The sequence below is a fragment of the Tenrec ecaudatus genome, chromosome 6 (genome assembly GCF_050624435.1).
Source record: "Tenrec ecaudatus isolate mTenEca1 chromosome 6, mTenEca1.hap1, whole genome shotgun sequence".
Classification (NCBI taxonomy): domain Eukaryota; kingdom Metazoa; phylum Chordata; class Mammalia; order Afrosoricida; family Tenrecidae; genus Tenrec; species Tenrec ecaudatus.
The window spans coordinates 166,050,819-166,078,659 of record NC_134535.1 but is presented as its reverse complement, the minus strand read 5'-3'; the positions used below and the strand labels follow the sequence as shown (position 1 = coordinate 166,078,659).

The following is a 27,841-nucleotide window of genomic DNA, read 5'->3' as shown; positions in this document are numbered from 1 at the left end:
CTGCTTCCTGCCCAGAAAGATAAATCCATGAAGTATGGAAACACTAGGGCTTCCTGCAGGTAATATGGGTTGAAAGGAAAGACAGTAAAGCACATGTCTCCAAAATCATTCTACGGCAGTGTATTTGACCCGTGATTAAAGCCCCCACTTACCTTATAGGGAGTTTTCGATTTGCAAGACAACACAAGACTGCAACTATAATATGAGCCATCAGGAAAGCCAGTCCAATACCCAGGATTGTCCATATGTCTGGAATTAAAAGAAAAAGAACCATGCATTTTTAATGAGAAATTAAAATTAGAGAAGCAAAATTCAAGTTTAATTATAATATCACCTACTATTCTGTATGTATGTGAGGTCTGTGGGAGGAGAGTCGAACTTGATGTGACACCGATTTCCTTCCCAGCCTGGTCCACAGCTGGAAAGAGATAGAATGTGATAGGTAAGGACAAAAACAACACAACACAACAAAAAACAAATAAAACCTGGAAAGATCTTTTAGCAGACCTGTCAAGAAATAAAATGATGCATGCCAGTCCATAATGAGACACCACTAGCGTGGGTCCCCTTCATCAGAAACCAATAATATTCAATCACAATTCAATTTTATGATTGTAATGATAATACATAAAAAACCGCTTTTTCATCTATATTTTCCCCTTACTGACTTTAGCTGCAAGATGAGAATTGTTTTTAGAATGCTTATTTCTTCTTTTAAGAAATTGCCTCATTTGTCAATTTTTAACTTTTTTTTAGTTCTCATTTGTCACAAACTCTGAAGCTGTCACATTTTTCCCCAATAGTTAATGACCTAAGTTGTTTCAGACATCATCGAAGCAAATCCAAACTACAGATGAACACTCATGTAAATCAGGGAGCATATTCCTTTGTCCATTCATGGGGGGGTGGGGAGTCGTTTTAGTGCAAAGCTTTGGAAGCAGGTTCATAATGTCATTGGGCTACTCCTACTAGTATTTCCTTTCCTTGGCCTCAGTTAAGGGCGCTGCCACTTGTCTGTCAGGTTGCCATATTCTGGTGGCTTGTGTGTGGCTGTGATGCCGGGTGCTATGTCACTGGTATTTCAGATGCCAGCAGGGTCACCCAAAGTGAACAGGTTTCAGCCGAGCTTCCAGACTCAGAACGGACAATGAAGCAGGCCTCGGCGGCCCACTTCCAAGGACAGAGACACTGAAAACCTTATGCATAACTTGGGAACATTGTCAGGTCTTGAAGGCCTAATGAACGGAAGTGGAACACTGTCAGAAACAGTGCAGGAGGATGGGCCTCTAGGTTGGGGATGGGCCCCTAGGGGGAGCTGATATGCAGAACGTAGCACTGGAATTGGAGGACAATTTCTTAACAACCTGTAGTATGCAGATGACTCAACCTTTTTGCTGAAAGTGAAGGGGTCTTGAAGCACTCGATGAAGGTCAATAACTGCAGCCTGCTGCATGGATTACGTAAAGCAGGCCAACATCCTACTACTGGGCTGATAGATCACATCATGGTCATTGGACAAAGGGTGAACTTGTGTCGCTTGTGTCCACAAGCAATGCTCATGGAAGCAGCGGTCAAGAGACCCAAAGATGAGTTGCGTTTGGTAAATCTGCTGTATGAGACTTCCTTAGAGAAATGAAAAGCGAGCATGCTATTAAGGTTTCTCTGAAGAAAGCCATGGTATGTTTTCTTTTTAAAAAATAATTAAATCATTTTATTGGGGGTTTGTACAACTCTTAAACCCAGGTACAAGAGAACAACAAGTGATCCAAAATCTGTGGCAAGGAAGGTATAGGAGGTCTGACAGGGCTGGATCAAGGACAATGTAACCTAGAGGAATTCCAGAAACCCAAATGAAGGCTGACCATGATAGTGGGACTAGAGGAAAGTACAAAGAAATAGAGGAAAGAACTAAGAGGCAAAGGGCATTTGTAGAGATCTAAATACAGGCATATACAGATGTAAATATATTTATATACGATGAGGGGGAAATAGATCTATGTACATATATTTGTAGGTTTAGTATTGAGGAAACAGATGGACAGTGGGCCCCTACTCAAGTACTCCCTCAACATGAGAACACTTTGTTCTAACCATTCGGCACTCTGAGATGCTCACCTTCCTGGCACAATCACTGAAGCCATGGTATTTTCAATCGCCTCATGTGTGTGTGTGTGAAAATTGGAGATTGAATAAAGACGACCAAAGAAGAATTGATGCATTGCATTTGAATTGTGGGTGTGGAGAAGAACAGTGAAAGTACCATGGACTGCTCAAAGGACAACCAGAAGGATGGCCTTGGAAGAAGTAAGATCTTAGACGAAGTCTGGCCAGAGTGCTACTTATACGCAAGGACATGGTTTCAGGAGACACCAGTCCCTGGAGAAGGACATCCTGCTTAAGAAAGTGGGGGACAGTGAAAAAGAGAAAGGTCAACAAGGAGACACAGTGACAACATGGGCTCAGTAATAGAAACCATTGTGCGGATGGAGCTGGACTGTGCAGTGGTGTGCATGGGGTTGCTATAGGCTGGAGCAAACTCACTGGTACCTAACAACAACACTTAAAGGCACATATGATGTAACTTGTAACACTGTGAGCATCTCCTTTGATATGAATGGCCTTCAGGAAGTTCAGAAATGGAGACTAAGCTATTTCTTCTAAGGTGTAATGCCTCCAAGCAATAAACATGTCAGAATTGTTCCAATAGAACATGTTTGCATTGGGAGTGAAAGTGGATGTGTTGCATGCTTACTTAGTAGAAATGACATAATACAAATTAATAAAAGCTTAGCTGAGTTTCCTGTCAAATTCATGATCCAAACCCCAAAACCAAACCCATTTCCATCAAGTTGATTTAGCTTCGTAGGGACTCTATTCTTTCAGAGAATATAGCTGGTGGGCTTGAACCACCGATCTTGCGATTAGAGTGGGATGCTTTCCTGACAACACCACTACTGCAGAATGCAAGCAACAAAATAGGATTAGAACTAGCTTTTAAATGTGTTTAAAAGAGCATTGTTTCTTCAGCCCACAGTAATGACCTTTTCCTCATGATCTATCTTAAATTTGAAAAACTGAATGCTCTATTAATCCCTTCATAAAAGGGAGTTTCGTGAAAAATTTTTTAAAAGTTTAGTTGGTTCAGGAAATCTACCAAAAATGCCTTCTTTTCCAAAAGAAAATATTCTTTTAAATAAAAGTAGAGCATTGGAGACATTGGAGATCTGATTGTTTTTGAAGCCTTTGAAATTCAAATGAAAGAATGCTAGAATTGTTAAAAGTTGGCATATGTGTATCTTATCTTTAGAACCTTCAATCTTTACCCTTAATGTTTATTCCGTGTGCTCCTTCGTTTGGCAGTGCGAATCTGACTTGCGAATTGTCCACAGGTGAACCAAACTTTTGTGGTCCAGACACAGGAGAGGCGTGTTTTTTGTTTTGTTTTGTTTTTTTAATTCTTGGTTGATGGGATTCCTGGTAGATTCTGAAACTGCCATGTCATTGACATCAAGACTACTGTAATCTTCACAGTTGGCAAAATGTAGGTATTTCAGGATGCGTATATGGATATTCCAAAGGAAAGTAACTTGGGATACCAGCTGTGAAATGAAGGGGAGAATTGAAAACTACATGGATAAACAATGTGAATGCTCCTTAGGCATATAATGGTGATGACACATAGAATATTGAGCAAAATTTTCTTTGGACAGTTTCTTGGTGACTTCAACTAGATGAAAATATGGATGTGAATATTATAGAAAATAGTAAGAATATAAAATGTGGGAAAGAAAGAAAACAACACTACAGGCAGAAGCACATTTTAAAATTGTACATGTAAAAATAAAATAACAGGATATAATATTTCTTCCAGTCTGTACATAGATACATATCAAATTTTCTTAATCCACAGAACAATTATGTTATAGGCTAGATCAAAGATTATAATCCTATCAGGTAATAGGAAAGTAGCAGGTAGAAAATTACTAAGGCTGCAGGTTAGTTTCAAATTACATGCATTAGTCATTTGGACCAAAGGAGTTGTGAGTTTATAAAAAGTATGAATAAAATTTTGAGTTAAATACTTATACTATAAATTATTTCAAAATAAATGACTATTTTAGGGAAAACTATATTACTCCAAAGAGACCATTTAAGTACATGTTATATCTTCTAGAAACAGGATATATATGTTTCAAAATGATATCTTGTCTGAAATTACAATAAATTCCAATAGATTTTGATATGTAATTAAGATTTTCAAGACTTTATAATTATACCTGGAAATATATGATTAAAATTCTCGGAAAGACTGTAAATCTTACAGGAGCAAACAACCTCATTTTTCCCTTGAAAGTCTATGGGCTTAATCTTCTGATCTTGCTGCTAACAATCTGAAGCATAACCCATTGTTCCAATAGGGCTTCTCATTATATTTTAATCAAAACATTATTTTAGAAGTTGGGTGAATATGATTAGCATAACAAATGAAAGTAAGAGAATGCACAACCAGAAAGTGTAAGGCAAACACTTGCTTTTTAGTAGTATGTTGGGTGTTTTTAAGGTTAGTGGGAGTGAAGGGTAGAGGCTCTAGTGGAGAAAAGTTTCATGGGGAATGTAGATCAGCCATGGGGAGGAAGTCAGTGTACTAAGTTAGGCAGATACTACCCAGCAAACACCAGTTCAGGTGGCACATTCTAGAGATACTGCTATGGTAAGCTAGGTGAGCAGTAGAGAGGTGTGTCTGAGAGGAGTCTGCGGCCTGTAATGAGATACATGAATGGGGCAACAATTCATCATGTTAATTTTACAAGATAGGCCTCAACTTGCTCTTTGTAGGCAAATCTCTTAGCTACTTTAGAACTAAACAAAGCTGAATGAATGCAAGAAGTGATTTTTCCTCTTAATTCATTAAAAAAAAAACCACCAAAAAATACATGAATTGTTGACTTGTACAGATGAAACTTTTAAGTGACAAAAAACGAGGCTGGGGATAGGGGAAATCTTCCAATAATATGCATTCACAACAGCAGAGTCATGCCTACGAGATTAGTATATATCATAATGAATCAAGCAGGGCATTAAAGTAGTAATATATGGTAGTTCTGGGCCACAATTCATTGGGCACCCTCCAAGTGAGAGAACCGAATCAAAGTCCAATGTCTGCCTGTCATATGCTCTCAGTTAGTAATCACTTGCTTCTTATCACGTTAGGGAATTTCAGCCTTCCACTGGCTACAGGTGAGTTTGTTATAAAAGTCTGTTCACTTAGTGGGGTGAGGTCTCACATTGAATCTTTCTGGGGTGGTCTATGAAGAGTGTTGTATGCCTGCAAGGAGCAGTGTCTGAAGTCCCAGTACTCTATAATGTATCGACTAGGCCACCAAGGAAACTAGGTGGAAAGTGTCCAATTAGGAACCCAGTACTAGGTATATGCGCGCCTTGGTGGAAAAGACCATTTTAAATCAGATAACCCCATATGGTTTGCTCTGCTGAAAAGATAAATTCAAGAGGAACAATGTAGCATTCATTAAAAAAAAAGTCCATTTCAAGATCATTGCAATGTAATACTTTGTATGTTAGGAAGATAGCTATAATCAAACAAGGAAACCTAATTAATACAATGATCATTCAAATTTACACACCAACCAGTAAAGCTAGTGATGAAGAAACTGAAAAATGTTTCCAATTTCTTCAGCCTGAAATTTATTAAATATATAATGTAGATGCATTGATAATGATTGGCCATTGGAATGCTGGATACTTGGCTTTTGGAATTATTGACTATAAGCCAAGCTGGAAATTGTATGATAGAATTATGCAAGACCAATAACTTCTTCCTTGCAATTACCTTCTATCGACAACATAAATGGTGACTGTACAAATGAACTTGCCAGATTCAATACACAGGAATAAAACTATCACTGTCTGTAAAAAGAGATGGTGATCAACCTTCAGGATCAGCAGCTTTGGATGGATTGTGGACTAGATGGCTCATTTATAAGTTCAGGTTGAAATGGAAGAAAATTAAAACAAGAGCCAAAATGCAACCTGGAGTACATCCCACCTGAATTTTGAGAACATCTCAACGATCTATCTGACACATCGAACACGAATGACAGAGCTGACAAGCTGCGGGATGGCATCAAACACATCAGACACGAAGGAAGCAAACCATCATTAAAAAGATAAGATTGAAGGAAGCTCAAAGTAGATGTCAGAACAGACCCTGAAACTTGCTCTTGAACACAGAGTAGCTAAAGCAAATGGAAGCAATCATGAAGAAAAAGAGCTGAAAAGAACATTTCAAAGGGCACCTTGGAAAGAAATAATGAAGTATAATAGTGGAGTGTCCAAAAACCTTGATTTAGAACACCAAAAAGACAAACATGCTCAGCACATGGCTGGAGTGGAGATCCAAAGCCCATCTGTAGACAGTGGAACAATCTCCACACAGAGGGGCCCCAAGGAAGGGATGAGTCACCAGGGTTCAGTAAAGCATCGATGAAACACCCTGTATTTCTCTCGTTCCTTGAGGCTTCCTCTCCCCCTACTACCATGACCCCAGTGCTGCTTCTCAATTCAGACTAGACCGGAACATGAACACAGGTATATGTGTACACACTTATACACGACCCACGGAATTCCAGGAACAGGTATGGAAATAGTGATACCAGAAGGATAGGGAGAAGAGGGGGAGAGGAAGGGAGTAAGGGAGAACCGATCTCAATAATTGACATATAACCATACACAACCTCCACAGGTGGAAGAACAACAGAAAACATGGGGGAATGGAGATGGCAGTTGGTGGGAGAGCAGAAAATAATAACAATGTACAATCTATCAGGGGGTTATGAAGGTGGGGGAAGGGTGAGGGGGCAAATAAAAACCAAAGAGGAGCCGATATCAAGGGTTCAACAGAGAGTAAATGTCTAGAAAAGAATGTAGGGCAACATATGTACAAACATGTCTGATTCAATTGATGTATGGATTGTGATAAGAGTTATATGGGCTCCCAATAAAGTGATTTAAAAAAAAGAACAAAGGAGGATCCTCCAGGAAAAATATTGAATAATTCAGACAGCATAAAAATAAAAGACACAGAAGGAATACAGTTGCTGTACCAAAAACTGATCAAAATTAAATCATGTCAAGATGCACCATATGACAAGAACCCATGATATTGAAGGAAAAGTCCACGCCACACTGAATGCATTAGCAGAACACAATGATCCAGGTATTGCCAAAATACCCATTGAAATGATTCAACAAGCTGATGAAGCACTGGACGCACCCACACCCCCATGCCAAGATATCTGACTGGCAGCTACCTGGCTAATGGCTGCAAGAGATCCATGTTTGTGCCCACTCGAAAGAAAGGCAACCCCACAGAAAGTATATATTCGTCCCCAACCCCAGCCAGTCCTGGGGCTTTGGGAGTCGGCTCAAGGAGAGTCCCTCTGGGACATGGGAGTACAGTGAATGGTATGACCCTTTGCTGGGCATGCCTACACAGTAGGGTATGCTGGGCCCCTCTAGGGTTTCCCGTATGGGCTCCAATACATTTCCTCATTTTTGCTTAAAAAAATAGAAGAAGGCAGATATTAGTAAACAATCTGAGGGCTATAGTGTGCAAGTAACATTTTCTTTAAGATGATTACAAAGCTGTTTCAAAAGTACATCGACAAGGTGCTAGAGTCAGAAGAGGGTACAGCAGGAGGGATGTCACTGCCTACATCACATAGGTCTTGGCTGAAAGCAGAGAATACCAGAAAGATGTCTACTTGCATTTGATTGACTATGAAAGGTGTTCGGCCCTGTGGATCTTAACCAACTATGGATAACAATGCAAGAGTGGGAATTAAAAAACACTTCATGTGCTCATATGGAATTTGAACATGCCTCCAGAGGCAACACTGCACAGATTAAAATCAGGAAATGTGTCCATTAAGGTTACAACTTTTCACCATATTTCTTAACTCTGCATGCTGAGCGAATAATTTGAGAAGTTAAACTATATGAATGTCACATCAGGATCGGGGAAAGGCTTATTAACAGCTTGTGATATACAGAGAACTCAACCTTGCTTGCTGAAAAGGAATAGGGTTTCAAACATTCGCTGATGAAATCAAGGACGGCAGCATTTAGTACAGACCACAAATCAAAGTGAAGATAGTCAAATTCTTCACAACTGGCCCTGTAAATGATATCACAGTAAATGGATTAAAAGATCGAAGGTGTCAAGGACATCATTTTGCATGAATCCTCCATCAATGGTCATGGAACTCGCTCGGTGAAGTAGAATGTTGGTGACAAAGGGAAGACCATCCAAAAGATGAGTTGGCACCCCTGGCGGCAACAATGGGCTCAGCCACAAGGACGGTGGTGGGAATGGCACACCACCAGGCAGGCTCTCCTTCTCTTGACAATGATGAGCTGAAATCAATGTGACGGTATCTAACAACTACAACAACAACCTTACGGTGTCAATTTTTAAAAACTTAAAATTAAGAAAAGATGGCTACACCCATCTTTCTTTTTCCTGTCCCAGAAAATGACACGTGTCCATTTTCATGTATGGCAGAGCCCTGGTAGTCTTTTAGTAGATGGTGCTCTGGGCCGGTTTACACCGGTCAGCTCTTCACACCCACCAGCATGAAGGAAGATGGGGATTTCTGTTTCCATTACTTTCAGGCATAGGTGCTGTGACGTAAGCCATGGTATTCTCAGTTGCCTGCCGGTATGTGAAAGCTGGATCCTGATTAAGGAAGAGCAAAGAAGCATTGATGCATCTGAATTACGGTCACAGCAAAGCATATTCAAGATGCCATGGGCTCTCAGAAGAAGAGGAAAATCTGTCTTGGAATAAGTGTCTCTGGAAGGGTCTTGAGAAGTGAGATGGGGAGACTGTGTCTTACATACTTTGAACATGTTACCAGGAAGCAGCAGTCCTGGGAAAGGACCTCACGCTTGGTAATGTAGAGGGTTGGGGAAAGGCGGGAAGAGCCTTCATGAGATAGAACAACATGGTGGCTGCATAATGAACTTAACCATAGCAATGGCTGTGAGGCTGACACAGGATGGGGTAGCGTTTCATTCTGTTCTACTTCGCAACAGCGATGAGTCCTCGCTGACTCAAGGTACCCAATAGCAACAACAGAGACATACAGCCTCGGAAACTCTTGGCAGCAACTGTGCTCTGCCCCATACGGTCTCTATGGTTTGGAATCAAGTCAAAAGCGGTGGATGTTTATGGAGTATGTGATATGTCAACATGATATTTCTTTCAAAGGAGAAAGTGATTACGTCTACACAGACGGCTCCCGGGATATGAGGAGATCTGTTTGAAATTGTGCTTCTAAGAATTTGTCAATAAGTGGGAACAGGTGCATATGGTTTTTATTTGGTTGTATTTTATTTCAAGAGAAGGATCAAGTATTTTCAGTGAGTTAGGAGTTAAAATATGCAGTAAATGACAGTGATTGTGATGAACAGTTGTGTATACATATATATACACCTATTATACCTATAATATATAGTTTATACCTATATATAGTTTATACATAGATATATAATACCTATTATATATTCTTTATAATATATATATACATATATAGACTTTTAAAAGTTCATGTAAAATCCCATTGTTCCATAAAGTTTTTGAACACTATTCATGTGTGTGTGAGATGTGTCTTCCAAGCATTTAGAAATGATCTGCTATGTAGAAAGTTAAGTTCATATGTAAATTGATGGTGAGATCTAATCGTAAGCGCTTGATTTCCCATTTCTTTATGGTGGTATCTTTTTTTAGCCTTAATTTTCTTTCTTCTTATTGTTTAGAGGGATGTAGAAGAAAATCACTTCTGAAGTGATTTAACTATATTCCACAATCGATTTATAATTTAGTATTAGATGACAACTGGGAGGTGGAATTCTTTTCCTTTTTATTAATCACATTTTATAGAAACCTGCTATGATGGTTAAATATGTACATATCATCTTGTTAGAAGTCAGTATCATCCTAAATTTACATTCCATGTTTTAGAAAGCTACAATTTATAAATCCTTGTAGGAAGCATTTATTAATCATCTATATGCTAGACATTATTTTTGGTATTAAATAAGTTACTGGTAATCCTCCCATAATTTGACAAGATAGGACTTATTTTATAGCAGAGAAAAGACAGGCAGAGGTGTCCAACTACTAGTCACCATTTTGGTGATGAGATTTTTTTTTAAACATTTTATTAGGAGCTCATACAACTCTTATCACAATCCATACATATACATACATCAATTGTATAAAGCACATCTGTACATTCTTTACCCTAATCATTTTCTTTTTTCTTTCTTTTCTTTTTTACATTTTATTATGGGCTCATAAAACTCTTATCACAATCCACACATATACATACATCAATTGTATGTATATGTGTATGTAAGCACATCCGTACATTCTTTGCCCTAATCACTCTCAAAGCATTTGCTTTCCACTTAAGCCCTCTGCATCAGGTCCTCTTTTTGTTTTCCCTCCCTCCCCGCTACCCTCTCCCTCTTGAGCCCTTGATAATTTATACATTGTTATTTTGTCATATCTTGCCCTATCCGGAGTCTCCCTTACCCCCCTTCTCTGCCATCCATCTCCCAGGGAGGAGGTCACATGTGGATCCTAGTAATCAGTTCCCCCTTTCCAACCCACTCACCCTCCACTCTCCCAGCATCGCCCATACCATCTCTTTGACTTCTCTGGTCATTCACCATGTTCATTACATGATTTTTGGGTCCCATAGTCTTACTTAAATTGACATATAGTTACTTATTTCTCCTTATTTTGAAACAACTTTATTGGCTTGTAATTCACATTCATGCATTTCATTAGTTCTATCACATTAAGAAGACTAGTACAATCAACACAATGGATTTTAGAACAGTTTAATCTTTCTTGTACTCATTGTTATCAGCGCCCTACTTTCCCCAACATCCCCTGCCATAACCCCAAGAAACCATTAAACGTCTTACTGCCCTCTATAGATTTGCCTATCCTGGATTCCATCTACAGAAACACATACCAAAAATACAAAACCAAACCTACCTACAATAACAAAATAAAACAGAGACAAACCTCAACAGGAAAGAGCAAATCTAAAATGGGTCAAAGGGGGAGATCCAGGGACAGGAGTTGAATTTTAGCCTAACTGCATCTGCAATCATCCAATAACGGACATAATTACAAGGTTATTCACATGCCCGGTCTAAGGTCAGAGGGGATTCCCCAGAGGCCTTATTCATGCATCTCCCCTTCATTGTGTTTTTCTGTGTTTTGTTTTGTTTTAAGCCGAAAAAAATTTAAAATGGGTCCAAAGAGAGATCAAACAATAAGAGATTTTTATTTTAACCTAACTTAGCTGGCACACAGTCATTTCACTGGCTGTTAACATGACGCCTTTTGTCTTTTAGGAGGGCGACCCTAGAGGCCTTTCTGGACTTCAGGATGTGAAAATGCCCATTTATCACATTATGCCTTATCCTGCATCATGACTAGGTGTCTGTGGTGCTGGGAAAGCAAATCCTAAAGGCAGGGCCCTTATGTCTGAGGCTCCGCTCCACTACTTCCTAGCGATATGATGCTGGGAGGCTCAACTAACTTCGGTTTCTTCATTTATAAACAGCCATAAGTATAACTCAGTTAGCTGGCAGGACAGCAATGAGAACTAAATAAGAGCTTGCCCAGGAGAGTCCACTGTACAGAGTCAAGCATGGTGCCATGCGGTTTAATGCAGTTTTTTGCATCAGACTGGTGTTTCAGTAGAAATTATGGGCTTAGCTGTCGCCTGCCCTTGTTAGGACCATATACCTTGACTGCCAGACATGCCAGGCAACTAGCACCTGACAACTAGCGCATCTCGAATCCCTGCGCGTGTGAACTCTCTGTGGAGATGTAGCAAGCAGTGGACAGTCCTTGTAGCATCTTCTGTTTTCACCGTTGATCAACTATGACATTGGCAAAGGCATTTCTAAGGACGGACATTCCTGGAGATTCTTGACCAAGTTGCACAGTGCAGGTGGAAAGCGGATGTTCAAGGGGCGTGTTTCCTCTCCCCACACCTGCTCCAGTTTTCCACCCCAAGGGGCTCGGGGCGGGTGTTCTCTCCACCTGATGAAAGTTTCAGCTCAGATCAGATCTTTGCTGGCAGCCCAAGGGTACTGGGAACATCGAAGAAAGCTCTTAAGGAGGCACCCTTGTCTTAGAGGAATTTCTTTCAACCAGAAGTCCTTCTGGAAGCGGACTGCCACACCCTTCCCTCAACGAGCAGGTGGTGGGTTTTAAGCCACTGAGACTGACATGGTTGGTAGTAGCCTACTGCATTAACCAGAGTTCCTCCTCTTAAGCCTGTGTCCTCAGAATAATTAGGTGGGACCTAGCAGCAGTTTCCCTGCTTTCTTTCAGGGACTTGAATTATTCTGGTAAATCTAAAGTAATAAAAGGACAATTAAGTGCTGTTGCAGACGCATGGTTATTTTATTAAGGTGTTGACATTTTTATATTCAGTGTAAATATTTATATAGTAAATATACATTATAAAAGCTGATTCAAGATAATGGAGCGAATACATTTTGATTGCCTCATTCCTAAAAATTATTAAACAAAAAGGAATCAATCTTATTTTAAACCAGGCCACTCAGAACATCAGAACAAAATAAGAATCTATTTTATGCTTTAAAGAAAAATGATACATAGGTTAAAGGAAAATCCTGAACCTCTCATATCTCCAATCTCCACTCCACACCTACTCACCAAATCCCATCAATTTTATCTCCCATCTATTGCTTCCTTTCTCACCAGACTCAACTGACAAAGCCAAAGGTCCTCATTAATTTCTAGGGAATCAGATTCCTAGCTGGATTCCCTGCCTCCAGACTGGTGTGATGGTGTAAAATTATCCCGATTCACACCGTTTGCTACTTCCTCACAGATTGTATAATATAGCTCTCACTGAGTTCATTTTATACACAGGGTCTTTTTCATCGAGTCTCTTCATAGGGCTGCTAGTACATATATATAATCATTCATTGTTCAATCATGTCAAGCAGAGTCGAACAATTTCTATTACTATCAGTATCCAAACATTCTTTTTCTACATGGTCTCCTTGACCTCAGTTCTTCTTTTGAGAACCAATATCTTCTCCTGTTCAAAACCCCGCCCACTAAGAGACATACTTTGACAAACACGCATAGGACGGTCCATCATCTGTATTCTTTCTGCCTGAAAGGAGGCTCCATTTCTTTTCAGCCTAACTTTTATTTATCTTTAAGAACACAAAGCAATAGGCATTTGGCCTCCAAAGACTTCTCCTCTTGCTGTGCCTGACGGAGCTGCCCCGCTTCTGCCCTGTGGTGGTGGTGGGGATGTGGGGTCCTGTGTCCACCAGAAGAAAACGGTGCTCTGTGCCACCCTCGCAGTTGTTCTTATGTTTGACTCCATCCCACCGAACTGCCATTGTGGGTTTATTCAGAACTCTCTTTCTAGACTGTACAATTATTGAAGGCTATAAAATTACTGAAGGTAGACCTCAGGGCATTCTTATATGCCCCACTTCCCACCATCCTGCTGTCCTAGAGATATTTGCTGGTTGGTTAAAATGCCTCCTGGGTAACCCATCTCAGGGAATCGTTCACATTTGAAAATATTCATTCACATCACCATTCATCATCATCACAATCATCACAGCCAACCCATTGAGACATGCTACAGTTACCAAAGCACTTCCATTTTAGCAAATACGATCTCATTTATACATTACAACCTGTGGTTTTAAGACTTCCGCAGGCAGTAGAACCACTTGGCATTTATGTGGAAAACACAATTTTCTGATTCAATAAATTGGGCTGGGGGTTGATAATTTGTATTTTTAACAAGTTCCCAACCTGACCTTGACTCCATGAATCTGTGGCCATATTTTGGGAATCATTGCTTGGATATCACTATGTGTGCTAGTAAGGAGCACTAGCGGCTCTGTGGGTTATGCAGCTGGTTACCAACCAAAAGGCTGGTGTTTCAAGCCCACCAGCATCTCTATGTAAGTGAAAAGAAGAAGTTCACATCTAAAAAGATGGGTAGCCTTGGATGTCCTATGGAACAGCTCTGTTTCATCATCTGGTGTCACCATGAGCCATAATAGACTCAACGGCAGTGAATTTGAAGGTGAGTGTTAGAATTAATATTCCCAAATTACAGATGAGCAAATTGAAGCTCAGAGAGCAGTACCTTTGGAAATGGTGAATCCATATCCCATACACTATTTTGTTGTCGTTGTATCATATGGATATTTGTGAAAAACGTAATATATTCTATTTCATGACATTAAATCATTTTTAGGATTTTCAGAATTTGCTTCCTATATTTGCAGGGGTTTTTTTCAAGTAGATTTTCAATTCTAGTGGAAATTAAATGAAAGCCACATAGGAACCAGCAGTTTGCATTTTCAAATTATCACCCCATAAGGACAAAATCTGAAAAACCTAAAAACTATTTAATGTCAATAAAGCACAATGGAAATAAGTTTAATTAATTCATAGTATCAACAAACAAACAAAAATAGCTACCATGAGTTGATCCAACTCAACCCTTTACAACAGTAGCATGCTGAGTCTTTCTGCCAGAGTATAAATAAAGCAAACAATAAATGTTCCCATTTCCTCTTGCTCAGATGGGCAAGGTGGTGGTGCAGCTGATATGGTACTAAAAAAATTGGGATAGATTTTGTTTAGCTTTCCAATTCTGTCTTTCTGGTGTATTTTCCCCTAGATGTTATGAAGTAATATTTCCCTGGAGTTGTTATAAAAGAAAAAGGGAAGAAGAAATAGAAAAGAAAGTAAATAATTCACAAACTGGGCAATAGAAAATGGACCGCGAGATCAAACAGAAACCCGTCTTGTTCTAAGATAAAGGGGAAGGCATTCACTTTTTTCCTCTGGAGTACAGTACTAGCAAGAAATAGACATTTTAATTTTTTTCTTCTATCATTGTATTAAGTTTGAAGGACTTTTCCTTTAAAACGTGAGTTCTCAGCTTGGATTCTGATGGTGGCTAGCCAGTCCCATCTTACTCATGTTTCGTCTTTAGCAAATGAAAATACACAAATAAGCACAAACTAGAGAGGAGGAAAATTAGGACTAAGAAGCAAGGGATTTCTGGATTCTGGAAGAAATTTCCATTGATCACAGGGCTCTCAAAGGTCATATTGAGAAAATACACATGTTTAAACTTCACTTTGATCTTCTGGTGAGTTCATTAAGTCCTTCCGATAATCTTCTAACTGAACGCAAAACCATGTAACCTCTCGACTCCGCTCAAAGAGTAGTTATCGAATTGTTCCTCTCTGTTAGGCCTTGTAATAGGTGCAGCGTAGCCTATGAGGCTATGATTCATCTCTGGCCTCCGAATCCACTCACTTCAACAAGGCTGTGCTGTTGCCTCTAGTCAGCAAGGTGATTTTTGTTTCATGAATCTAATGGCTGCTGTTTCCTCTGACAAAGTTAACACACTTCGTCTGAAGTTTACAATAGCTTGTGTTTTCACAAAATTCTGGTTTGGGCTCAAATGACATGTAACCAATGAGAGTCGTCCTTATCAACATGTAACCAATGAAACATGTAACCAATGAGAGTCATCCTTATCAGCATGCCTTGCTACACCATACTGCCAGAATCATCTCGCCATCAACTCCATTCTGGATATCTGTTTAGCTTGTCTTTATTAAGTACACTTGTTTTGATATACACACACACCATATGGTACACACACACACACACACACACACCCCACAGCCATGTACAAGTACATCGAAGATATAATAAAAGACTTGGCAGTTTATTAATTTTTTAAAATTAGCCATTGAAAACCTTATGATTTTCGGAAACCATTAGTACTATTCTGAAACATATGATATCCTCATGAGTAGGAATTGACTTGATTGGCAACTGTTTCGTGCAGTCTACGTTTAACTGTTATATGTGTGCATTCTAAATTCCAATGAGCAATAAGTGTGTATTGCTGTGTCTTCTCCTTTTGGGTCATATGTTTAGTGCCTTCCAATGTAACGGTCTCATCCTGCAGCATCATATCTGGCAATATTCTAAAATTATGCAGAAGGAATATACAGAGGAGAGACCTACTGTTTTAGTTTGTGACTTGTCTATTTTAGCTCAGACTTATAGGAGCAGATGGCAAAACTAGCCTTTTCTTCACCAATTCACTTTTCAATGTTCCTAATACCTCTTCCTAAGGAGGCACCAAGATCATCCTGTGTCCTTTGATAAAATCTATCGAGAGTTCTCCTTCTTGATCTCCAAAACACCCTCAGAAAAAGTTGCCATAATATTCCGAGCCTACCATTGAACCTTTTCTACCTTAAATTGAACTGACACAGTATATCCTTTTATGAAGCCAATGTTTTCATACACTTATGTTTTTTAAGGGAACCTTAGGAGACAGAGACAAATGTGCTGCTATGAAAACATCTCCAAAGGTTGTTTTTTTGTTTGGTTGGTTTGGTTTTTTGATTATAGGGACTTCTTTAACTACATTTTGTTTGAAGTAAACTCTGTATGAACTAGAAACCAAGCCATAATATATTTTTTCTTACTTCATTGTCTCAAAAGAATCTGAATTCCAATAATAATTATCTGCTAGTATCTATTTTTATTAAAAAATCTACAAACAAATCTCCATTTGGATTCAAAATTCATCACAAAACAGGTTACCCAGAAAATCCATGCATGGACAAAGATTACAGATGGGAAAATAACTGTCTGAGGAATGATCTACCAGGTCAATTATTACTCATGTACCAAGATATGATGAAGAAATATTGAGATGTGCAATGACTCAAAAGATATGCCATGGAAGCATCCTTCTTAGGAGGTTGTACATTAAGCAGTGCTTCACTCATCAGAAATAATGATAATAATAATACTCCAATAAGAGGAACTGAATATGTGTTTGGTAGCATGCTAAAATCGGAGCCATGGTGTCACAGTGAATGGTTAATGTGGTTCTTTTTGCCAAAGTCTCTAATTCCCACCAACTGACTTTTCCCTGAATGGGTCTGGTAAGGAGGTAGGAGGGTCAGGGGAGATACTGATCAGATTCATCTGTGACTAAATGTGAACTAGATTCCCTGGCGTACTAAATTGCTGTGCACAAAACGAACCCTCTGGGAAGCAGGACGAAGGCTCTCAGAACCAGTCAGAGCAAGGAGTGGAGCATGTCCTCTGGACCCAAGATCCCTGTGCAGTGAAACTCCCGGATCCAGATGACAGCTATTGCATTGGAGGAGCAGCAGAACCAGAAGACAGAGCACAGGACAGAGGGACGGACTTCCTAATCCATGGGCAAGTTAAGACTATTGCTTTTGTGCAGGAAACTGGCTTGGGGGAATCGGACTTGCTGATGCTCAGCATAGGACCTTCAGGGGGAGGCTGACTGGAGTAGGGTGCCTACTGGGAGTTCTGGGAGTTGGTTTGCTGACCCACCGTTCTTGATCTGAATGCCTTAGGGTTGAAGTTTTCAGCAGAGTGACATGCCCCTATGGGCATTTGTTAGCAAACCTGACATTTTGTAACCTGTCCTGGTAAATAATTACCCTTAGCATTTCTCACTGGCATTACAATTTGTTAACTTCCTTAATAAACCCTTTAATCATGAATTTTGTCGGTCAGTTTCTGTGTAGCCAATGCAACGGATATTAGAAACCAGAGAGATAAATTATAGAACATTAACTAAGACTATTCAATTGGACATGAATTCAAATAAACATCAAATTATCCATATACTTGTTATAAGTGTAATTGAAAAAACAAGGACAAATGTCAAAAATAATTTTGTAAAGGAAGACACATGGTAAGAAAGCAGCACTGTATTGTAATATTAGTTCTCAGCGTGAAAGTTAATATCATTATATATGCGATGTCTTAGAGAATACTGAGGAGAATTTTATGAGGTCAAGACAAGAGAAAGGACAACTTAGTGTAAGTATGTCCATGTCTCTGTGCACTCATGCACATCCACACTTGCTTAAAATGGAGGAGTCTAAATATATTGTGGTACTATGATTTTCATTATTTTATATTTACATATAATAACATACGTTATATAAATTATAATCTATAAAATAATTTGATTATGATATATTTAAATGTGCTTTAAAAAGTTATTTATAGTATATCTGAACATCGTAGATATGAAAACTACATATTCTAACTCACTATAAACTAAAGGAAAAGTTTCTAGAGCAAACCCTTAAGATAAATGACAAAGCAAAATATTGTGACAGAAGAAGAAAAGAGAAATCACATGAAAACATCCACAAAATAGAAAAATAAAACTTTTTGTTAACACCTCAATCCCCCAAATATTGCTTAGTTTCTCATTAATAATAAATAATGTACGGGAACATTAATTAAAACAAGGTAGATGTTTCAATAGGCATAAGCAAACATATTCAATGTAAACAAGAATTCTAAGTAATGATGAGCCATGGGCAGGGAAACTTCATGTCCCCACCCACAAGGCTTCATCTCCATTTCCAGTCAGTCATTTCTGAGCTATATGTTGCATTTGAGTGAAATTATAAGAATATTGTTAAAGCAAAAAACGTGTGTGACACAAATGACTTTTCAAGAGATTTTGAACAATAAGGTTAACACATTAAATTACTAGATATCTTGAATTATGTATATTATTTAAAGTTCTCAAGGTAGGTAGGCATCAAATGTACAGAGAGGTGAAATTATCCAGACCTATTCTGGATTATAAGGATTATATTCTGGATTATAAGGATCTGATTATAAGGAAATATAAGTAAAACAAATGGTTAAAACAAATTAAGTCTACTTCCCTCTCCAGGCTCCCAAGTACTGCTTTAGAAATATCACTTAATAACTTCAAAGAGGATCCAAGATTAAATAACAACATGCTTTTAAAAAGTAATAATGTTGCACCTTTAAACTCTGTAGAAAACTGCAACATCTCAACAAGAGAAAGATGAATTATCCAGCTAAAAATGAGCAGAGATCATGAATAGGCAGTTCACCAAAGAAGACATGCATGTGGTCAATAAAGATCGGAAGAGACACTCATGATCACTAGCGACTGATGGAGTGAAGGTAAAAACAATGATGAGGTACAACCTCACAGTGGCAATGAAAGCAAAGCTTAAAAGAGAGATGCCAGAGAGGCTCTGGTGCGACTGGCACCTCCATACTCTGCCGGTGGCGTTGGAAAACTTTGAAAGCCCAGTGGAAAGTGGGACGGTGCTTCCTCAAGGAATGGAAATACCATAAGAACCAGTAATCTCTCTACTCAGCATACATCCTCAAGAAATGTTTTGTGGTTCACCACTGTGTCTCAAATATCAGTAGACTTATTCATAGTGGATACGTATCAGTAGATGTTCTAATCCAGTCTAAAACAGAGTCGTCTAGATTCGACTATCTAGAAATCATCCAGTGAGAACACTACGGATCATAACAGAACAATGTTTGATAGCGTGCTGGACTGTGAGCCCCGGAGGTAGAAGACACTTAAATCCCTTCCTTAGAACTTAATTGTCCTTAAGGGTGTGGGTGGAAGTGTAGCATTCTGGGCCTTCTTTGCTGATGTGGTATACTTCAAAATGAGAAGTCACAACTGTGAACAATTCTAACTGAGCATGCACGGAAGACTACTTGCTAAGTCACCATGTAACTAACATCCACCTGGTGCAAGTTTTTACCATAAAACATTGCTGGTCCAGGATGCAGCGAGCCAAGTTGGTGATATGAGTCTCAAAGTGTTCTTCACTTGGTTAAGAAGCAAGACCTTCTTCGTTCACTTTTGGACATTTTTAGTTTCTGTAGACAGGACGAGTAACTCTGGCAACGCTTGCTCTCTCTCTTAATCCTGCATCTCACTTGCCTCTGCCTGACCACTGGCTCTTGGGACTTGAGCCAACAGCCTGATGCCTGACCAGATTCACAAGCCTTGTTAAGTGAATAGATCTATTTGGCGTAAACCCTCCAGATGGACTTCAGTACTATGGATTTAGGATTTGGCAGCCACCACAACCTCTTGATCGATTTCCTTGATGATTCCTACATTTGGTGAGATGTTGCAGAAAACTAGGGAAGCCTGGAACCTGAAGGAGAACACAGAATGGAGATGTGGTTGTTGATATCTGAGGTAATGGAATGGTATAGCATTTTGACAAGCCAGCATCTTTCCTTGTTGGAGAAGAATTAGGCATTCTACTCTGGATAATTTACAGCCTTGGAAATTCACAGGAAATCTACTCTGTCTTATAGGGTGACTATGAGTTGTAATCAATTCTCTAGCAGTGATTTTGGTTTTTAGGATACCATTTTGGGAAAATTGGGCATTTGGGATACATTTAATAGTTTGATGATCTTTGAAACATCAACATCTTTGGGACTAGTTGAACCCAAGTGCTGATCTTTTAAAAATAATTTATTTCTGTATACACAAAAGCAAAGATGAAAAACACTGAAAAAGTTTCTTCGGTCTGAAATTCATCAAAGGTACAATCAAGATATATTGAGAACTATTGGTGATTGGATTATAAAAGTTGGAAACGGAAAAGAAGGATCAGTAATAGGAAACTGGCTTTGGTGACAGGATCTATGCTGAAGATGACATGAAATAATTATTGAATGGTAGAATATGTTTAGGCACTGAAATGATAACCAACAGATTTGTAGTTATAATCCAATTAGCCTCATAATGGGAGAAAGATCTGGCAATCTGTTCCTGTAAAGATTGTATTCTATTAAACCCTATATGGGAGTCCCACTCAACGGGTCACTGTGTCAAAGTTGACTTTGTGGTACTTATCAACAACAAAATTATGAACAAATCTGTAGATTGAGATGATGAAGAATGGCATGATTCTCAGTCAAGACAAAGCCCGGGGCCACTTGCAGAACATAGCCTCAATTGTTTACAGGAGAGTTTAATTGGAAGCTTGAAAATCAAATTAAATTCTATAGAGCCAAAATAAGATGTTTAATACATTCTGCTGGGATTTAGAAACCATATCAAGAAGGGATTAACTGCAGACCAGAGAGTTGTGGGATTTCACCAGGGACATCATGCATCAAGACATGTCATTAAAAGAAATGAAAGACCAAGTGGGCACCAACAGAGACTATAAAACTTGCTCATGAGTGCAGATCAGCTAAAGAAACAAGAAGAAATGATGAATCAAAAGAGTTCAGCAGAAGATTGTAAAGAGTGGCTTGGGAAGACAAAGTAAATTATTGTAATGAAAACATTAACAGACTCTATGGACAAACTAATAAACGACACAGGAATCATTAAAGAAGATGGAACACAGAGTGTACCAAAATTAATTGGTCACTATTCAGCAACTGCGGAGATTAGTATATGACCTAGAACTGATGGTACCGGAGGAGGAAGTCATACTTCCACTAAAGGCAGTGGTGAAAAACTAGCCTCCTTGAATGGTGCGACTATTAATGAAGATATTTCAATAAAAATATTTAATTTTTTAAAATTTTGAATGTTTTGACATATATTGATTTGAAATTTGGAAGACAGCTACCTGGTTAATAAATTGGAAAGGATCCATGCTCATGCTCATTCCAATGAAAGGTAATCCAACAGAATGTTGAAATTATCAAACACTATCACGAACATCATATGCAAGTAGAATTATTCTGTAGACCATTTTAAAATGGTGGACAGTGATGGATGGCGGATGGGGGAAGGAAGGGAAAAAAAGGAGCTGATATCAAGGGCTCAAATAAAAAGTAAATGTTTAGAAAATGATAATGGCAACATATGTACAAATACACTTGATACAATTGATGTATGGATTGTTTTAAGAAAAATCCATAAGAAAAAATAAAGAAGAAAAGGAAAGGGAAAAAAAGGTGAACAGTGAACTTCCAGTAGTTCAAGAAGGATTTCGAATAGGGCATCAAATGAAGGCCATGACCGCTGCTGCCAGATGGATCTTAGGTGACACTGGAGACTACCAGAAAGATGTTGGCTTGTGTGGTGCTGACCACTGTAAGGGATGCCCGGGGGGATTATAATAAATGGGCAGGCCACAGCACTCAATTGCTGCTCAGGGGGAATCTGTTCACGGATCCAGAGGAAGGTCCTTCAACAGAGCAAAGGGCTGCAGCAGACCTCTACCCTTCGGCATTCACTCTACACGCTGAGCAAATGCAGCGAGAAGCTGGAGCGTAGGACGAAGTAGGCGGTATTGAGCCCTTGGGATCAGCTCCTCTTCCTCCCCACCCCCCAACACTCGTGCCCCCTTGATAGATTATAGATTGTTATTATTTCCATGTCTCACACAAACCGCTGTCTCCCTTCCCCCCTGGTTTTCTGTTGTTCTTCCTCCTGAGAGGGGTGTGGGGTGTGGTTATGTGTCAACCATCGTGGTTGATTCCCCTCTCCCCCCCTTCTCTCTCCTGCTGACCCCTACTCTTTTGGTATCTCTATTCTCATTTCTGTTCCTGGGTTCCATGGGCCATGGGCTTTATCTCTTACTTGGACCTATATACATGCTCCCGTCCAGTCCAGAGTGGGAAGCAGCACTGAGGTCCTGATGGTGGAGGGGGAGGAGGTCTCAAGGGATCAGAGGTGCACTGTGTGATCCATCCGTGCTCTACTGCACCCTGATTGACTCATCCCTTCCCTGTGACCAATCTGTGGCGGTGTGTGTATGTGTGTGTGTGTGTTCCACTGTCTATAGATGGGCTTTGGGTCTCCACACTGACCTTGATTTTTCTCACCAACGTGTTTTCTGGTGGTTTGTTTGTTGTTTGTTATGAATCTTCTGATGCCTGTTATCCAGTCCCGATGAAACCTCATGATCGCACAGGCTGGTGTGTTTCTTCCATGTGGGCTTGTTTCTTCACTGTTGGATGGCCCCTTGTTTAAACTTCAAGCCTTTAAGACCCCAGACAGTATATCCTTTAATAGCCAGGAAAAGCAACTCACTTTTAAAAAATCTCTATTGTTGATTTCCAGACAACGCCTTATAATTTACGAACCTTTGGCAAAATAAATACCTATTGACGGTGAGGCTTGCATGCCTGACTCGCACTGGGACACAGTAACAATCCCTGGCACAAGGATTGGGTGGAGAGAAAAAAATGACTTTGTTAGGGGCTATTTCATGGTGCGAAAATCTCATAAATTTTACAGACAATGTCATTTATCACTGAGAAGGGAATATTCTGAGTAGGCTGAGAGAGAAAATGAAAGGGGATGAAAAAAAGGCCTGGCAATGGCAAAGAGATAATTCCGGTGCTTTGCAGCGAAGTTTGCTGCCTGCTTTTCTCCATACATTTCATTATTTCCTGTCATAACAAATCGTGATATTCAGTGATTATTTCACACCTCATCACAGCAACAAGCATTTACTGCTCTATTTTGAAAGTACATGGTTTTCCTCATTCTTGAATCCTTTTCTGATTGGTGAGGAAATAAATGTGCACTAAAATCCCAAATTTAATGCCAGTGAATGAGATATGTAGCATGCATTGGTTGTGCTTACAGTACTAAATATCAGGTGATTTTTTTAAAGCATGTAATAGTTTTACATATAATATAAACAAAGGTTGATGTAAATTATGGAATATATCTCATTTTACTTTATTTTTATATTACATATTTATAGTAATAAAAGTTTTTATGCCTCACATTTGAAATAATGTGTAAAAAATCACAATTAATATTACATGCCACAAATTAAATATAAAAACATCATTGTTTTTCATTTAAAAGCTTAATGTTTGGCCCACTTGAAAATATTTATTGTTATATTTTTATATGCCACATTCTGTGTGCTACATGTGGGACTCATAACACAAAGAACAAAATTCCTGACCTTGAGACATTTACACTTTAATGAAAGATGTGTTTGTGGGGAAGGGCAAGAAGCAAATGTGAAACTAATGCTCAGAGAGTCTGTGGAACTAATTAAAAATAGGATTGAAGACAATCAGGGTGCACAATCCTTTCAAGAAGTTTTCTCATGAAATCTTATTTTTTCAAACTTTCAGTGTTTTCCCCTGAGTTTCTCCTCTAACATTTGTATTAACTCTAAAATAACATTGAATGTTGTATTTTAACACAAGTACATTTCCTAAGATGTTAGATTTCCTAATTATTTTCTCTTTGTCTCTTTTTCATGAACACTAAATTTAATATATATTTTAAACTGAGAACGCATTTTTGGTAGTTATATAATCTGGTGTAAACTTTTTGGTAGTTACATAATCTGGTGTAAACTTGTGGATGGGTGGGGTCTAGCCTTCAATCAGGTCACAGCTTGATGAACTCATTTAGAGGTGCCACAGAGCTAAATAGCTCAATGGAGGCCAGAGATAGACTCTCTGTTGCATCTTCTTGACTACAAGACACATGGAGCTATGCTAAAGAAACCAGAGCCCTGGACCTGGAAGAGCCACATGGAGACCCCTGTCAGCACTGAGATGCCTCCACTGCCAATGGATCCACAAGACTTTCCACTCACTGGCCTGCGATCTTCTTGCATTTGGCGTCATTGCATGTGTTGCATGAGTCTGAAGAGGAATTTATAGACTGGTATTGGACATATGGGCTAATACCAAACTTACGGACTTGAATTGGACTGGGCTCGGATGTTTTCTTAATATTTGCTCTTTTTTAATTCATAATAATGGCTCTTTTAAAATTCGTAATAATTGCTCTTTTATATCAAGCTCTTTCTTACACACATTTGAGTGCCTATGGATTTGTTTGGATTTGTTTTTCTAGTCAACATGGACTAATACAACATTAAAAAGAATTAAACACGTTTCTTCAGATCTCTACATTGTCGTTGTTTCATCTAAGTTCTACTTTTCTAGGTGAACCTGCTGATTTATTAGTTTTGTTAGTTATTAATATCAGTGTGTGTGTCATCCCCCCCCACCACCCCAACTACATTTGCTTATTCCAGGGTTTCAGAGTCAGGCATTTGAAATAAGACCAGTGAATCTCTTGGAAGTTTTAGGTGATAACTTTTCTTTTCTGGCTGCATTTCTTATCCTAGAATTTGAAAGTCATTATTTAGTAATCCTCCTGCCACTGTTAACTTTGTGGTAGGGGTTGGCATGGGGAAGGATTTGACTGATGGCTGGTCTTCAGGGAATCAGTAGGGAAAGAATAGTAAGGTTCTCCGCTCATCATTAAACACGCGGACAAGCAATCCTGGCAGCAGCTCTTTGTGCTGCCCTAGGCTGAACCTGCTACCTCTAAGGCCAGCATCCTTGGCATAATTTCTCCAGAAATTAAATCACCTATATGGAAACATCTGCTCACAAAGTGCCCGTGAGGGTTGGCCTATCTAAGAGCTCCTTATCGACTTGATGAGACATCATCCTTTTTTAAGTTTTAGAATTAAAAAAAAATCTATCTTTAATTGTTCTGATGCTGTCCTAGAGAAGATGGGTAGCAGGGTTCATTCATAAATAGGGGGGTTTCTCAATAAATGTGACCGTGGGGTAAAGTGAAAAGAAGTTGAAAATACTAGCCAGGTAGTATTTTCATCATGAATCCTGGGATTTAAGTAAAGCACAATGGACAGAAAGAGCAACTGGCTTGAGGTCTCTGGGTTGACAAGCTGTATAAGAGCCAAGCATGTTGCAGTGAAGCTTGCAGGCCATGGACACGAAGACATGAGACATGGTTGTCCGAAACCAATATTTGAGACCTCAACCGTGCAACTGTGAGATGGTGACAAAGTCCAGAACAGCACATTGAAATGACCGGCTCCACTTGCACAGAAGCAAAGGTAACTGAGGAACAGTCAGAGAATTTAAAGGAACACGGTATCTTATAATTGGCGAGAATGGTAAGATTCCAAGGACCCTCATCTCTGGATGCTCAGGCCACTAAGAAAGGTGTTATGGGTAAAGATGAATATAGTTAAAAATGACATCAACAAATGTGAGGGAATTGATAGCAAGATCTTTGAAGACTCGTAAAGAAGCTAGAGACTTTGGAAGAGGAAGATAACTATGTCCCAAAGCAATGAGGGCTGTGGAAGACACATGCCTCCACTGGGGTTGAGCCTTGGCTTAAGCCTTGGCTTTGTGACTCTTGAGAGCTAACCAGCATCCACTGGGTGTCTTAGGAGGTAAAGAAAGCCATTAAAGAAGGTGTTAAAACTATGGGCAAGTTACTTGATCACAGATCTCTTGTTCCAGAGCCAAAAAGGAATTGGACTGGGAAAACAGAGATGAGGGATAAATTTATATTAGCAAGTATAATGTGCAATATGGAGTGAGAGTTCCCTGGTGTTCATGAATGGCCTGGAAAGAAAAACAGAAATCATCAAGTTTAAACTAAGATCCTAGACACCTATTTTTGGCATGGGTGTCGGGCAGCTGCTCCACTCTGAGATGGATAGCATTCATTTTAAGGGAAAGGGGGAATAAATATCATCAATCATCGTAGGTCCCTGCTTACTTACCAAGACTCAAGGTAACTGACCTTTGGCCTAAATGCTTAATAATAAATGAATATATTAAAGTATAGCCAAATAAAATACTTATAATAACTATTTTAAATTTATTATAAATTGAAAAAAATACAACTGGTATATCAATGGCATGACCATAGATTTAAATGAACATATTCATTTTGGATATCTCAAATGTTTTGGATTTTCTCCTGGATGCCTTCTGAATTTTTGAATTTTCTATAACAAACATATTAAAATATTATTCTAATAAGAAGGAAGCAACAAAAATATTTAAAGTGCCAAGATAGCACAACCTGCTTCATTTTTCTCATTTAGATGTGGCATTGGGCACAGTAGTCACCCATTAGGTTGCTAACTTCAAGGTCACTTGTTTGAAACCACCAGCCTATCAGCAGGAGTAAGGTAAGGTTTCTACTCCTGTGAAAGTTATAGTCTGGAACCTCACAGGGCAGTCCTGCCCCTTTCCTTAGGGATGCAACTGTTAGATGGGGCACTGTGAATCGGCAAAAATACTCGATGTCAGTGAGTTTAGTTTTCAGATGGTTATTCCATTAAATGCTATTTTATTATGTGAAAGTTTCAGATTAGTTCACAAGTTCACTTTGATATACAAGAAAACACCAACCGAGGTTTCATCCTTAAAAGCCAATTAACTTGCTTAGCCAATGAGTTCCAAGTTGAACTCACTTCCAAGTTAAACTCACCATCAGAATCAATAGGAAAATTATCTGAAAAAAGAAAAATCATTCCATGCCACTTGCGAATTACTGAATCAAAAATTCCCGTGGTGGAGGATAATTTAATAGCTTTTGTGCTATCGCTGGCAAAATGTTATAAAACAAAGCATTATATTTGATCTAATTGATCATTTAAGTTTTAATCTGCTTAACAAATAATTTGAACTGTCACAGGGTTCCTTTTTAAAATTTGAAATTAGAATATTAGACTCAGTAAAGATTTTCCATGTTACCTCTCTGGTTAACCACAGGAAAAAGCCCTGAAAACAGTAGAGATGTTGTTTACTTGAAGACTCTGAGACATATAGAAAAGAAAGCTTATTGACTGGAGACCTCAAAAAAAAAAACAAACAAAAAAAATGAAACTCGTACACACACACACACACACACACACCATACACCTCCAAGGTGAGGCCCTTCAATTTCTCCCCCTTGTTTCTTAAATATCCCTGACTAGTGGGACAGGCAATCAACAGGAAACAACAATGCTTCATAGTAAAAAAAAAAAGTAAAAGACTCCCAATCACGTCTTTCCTATCCAGATAAACACTGGTCAAAGG

General features: G+C 39.0%; 1 protein-coding gene across 1 annotated transcript in view; it reads right to left on the bottom strand.

Annotated features, from left to right (window-relative positions):
- Nucleotides 1-27,841, bottom strand: part of MALRD1 (MAM and LDL receptor class A domain containing 1) — an 836,583-nt gene that overhangs the window by 41,715 nt on the left and 767,027 nt on the right. The window contains exons 37-38 of the mRNA XM_075553413.1: nt 339-418; nt 153-249 (exon numbers count right to left, since the gene is read on the bottom strand). Of these exons, the coding sequence (XP_075409528.1) occupies nt 153-249; nt 339-418 (177 nt within the window). The remainder of the gene's footprint in view (nt 1-152; nt 250-338; nt 419-27,841) is intronic.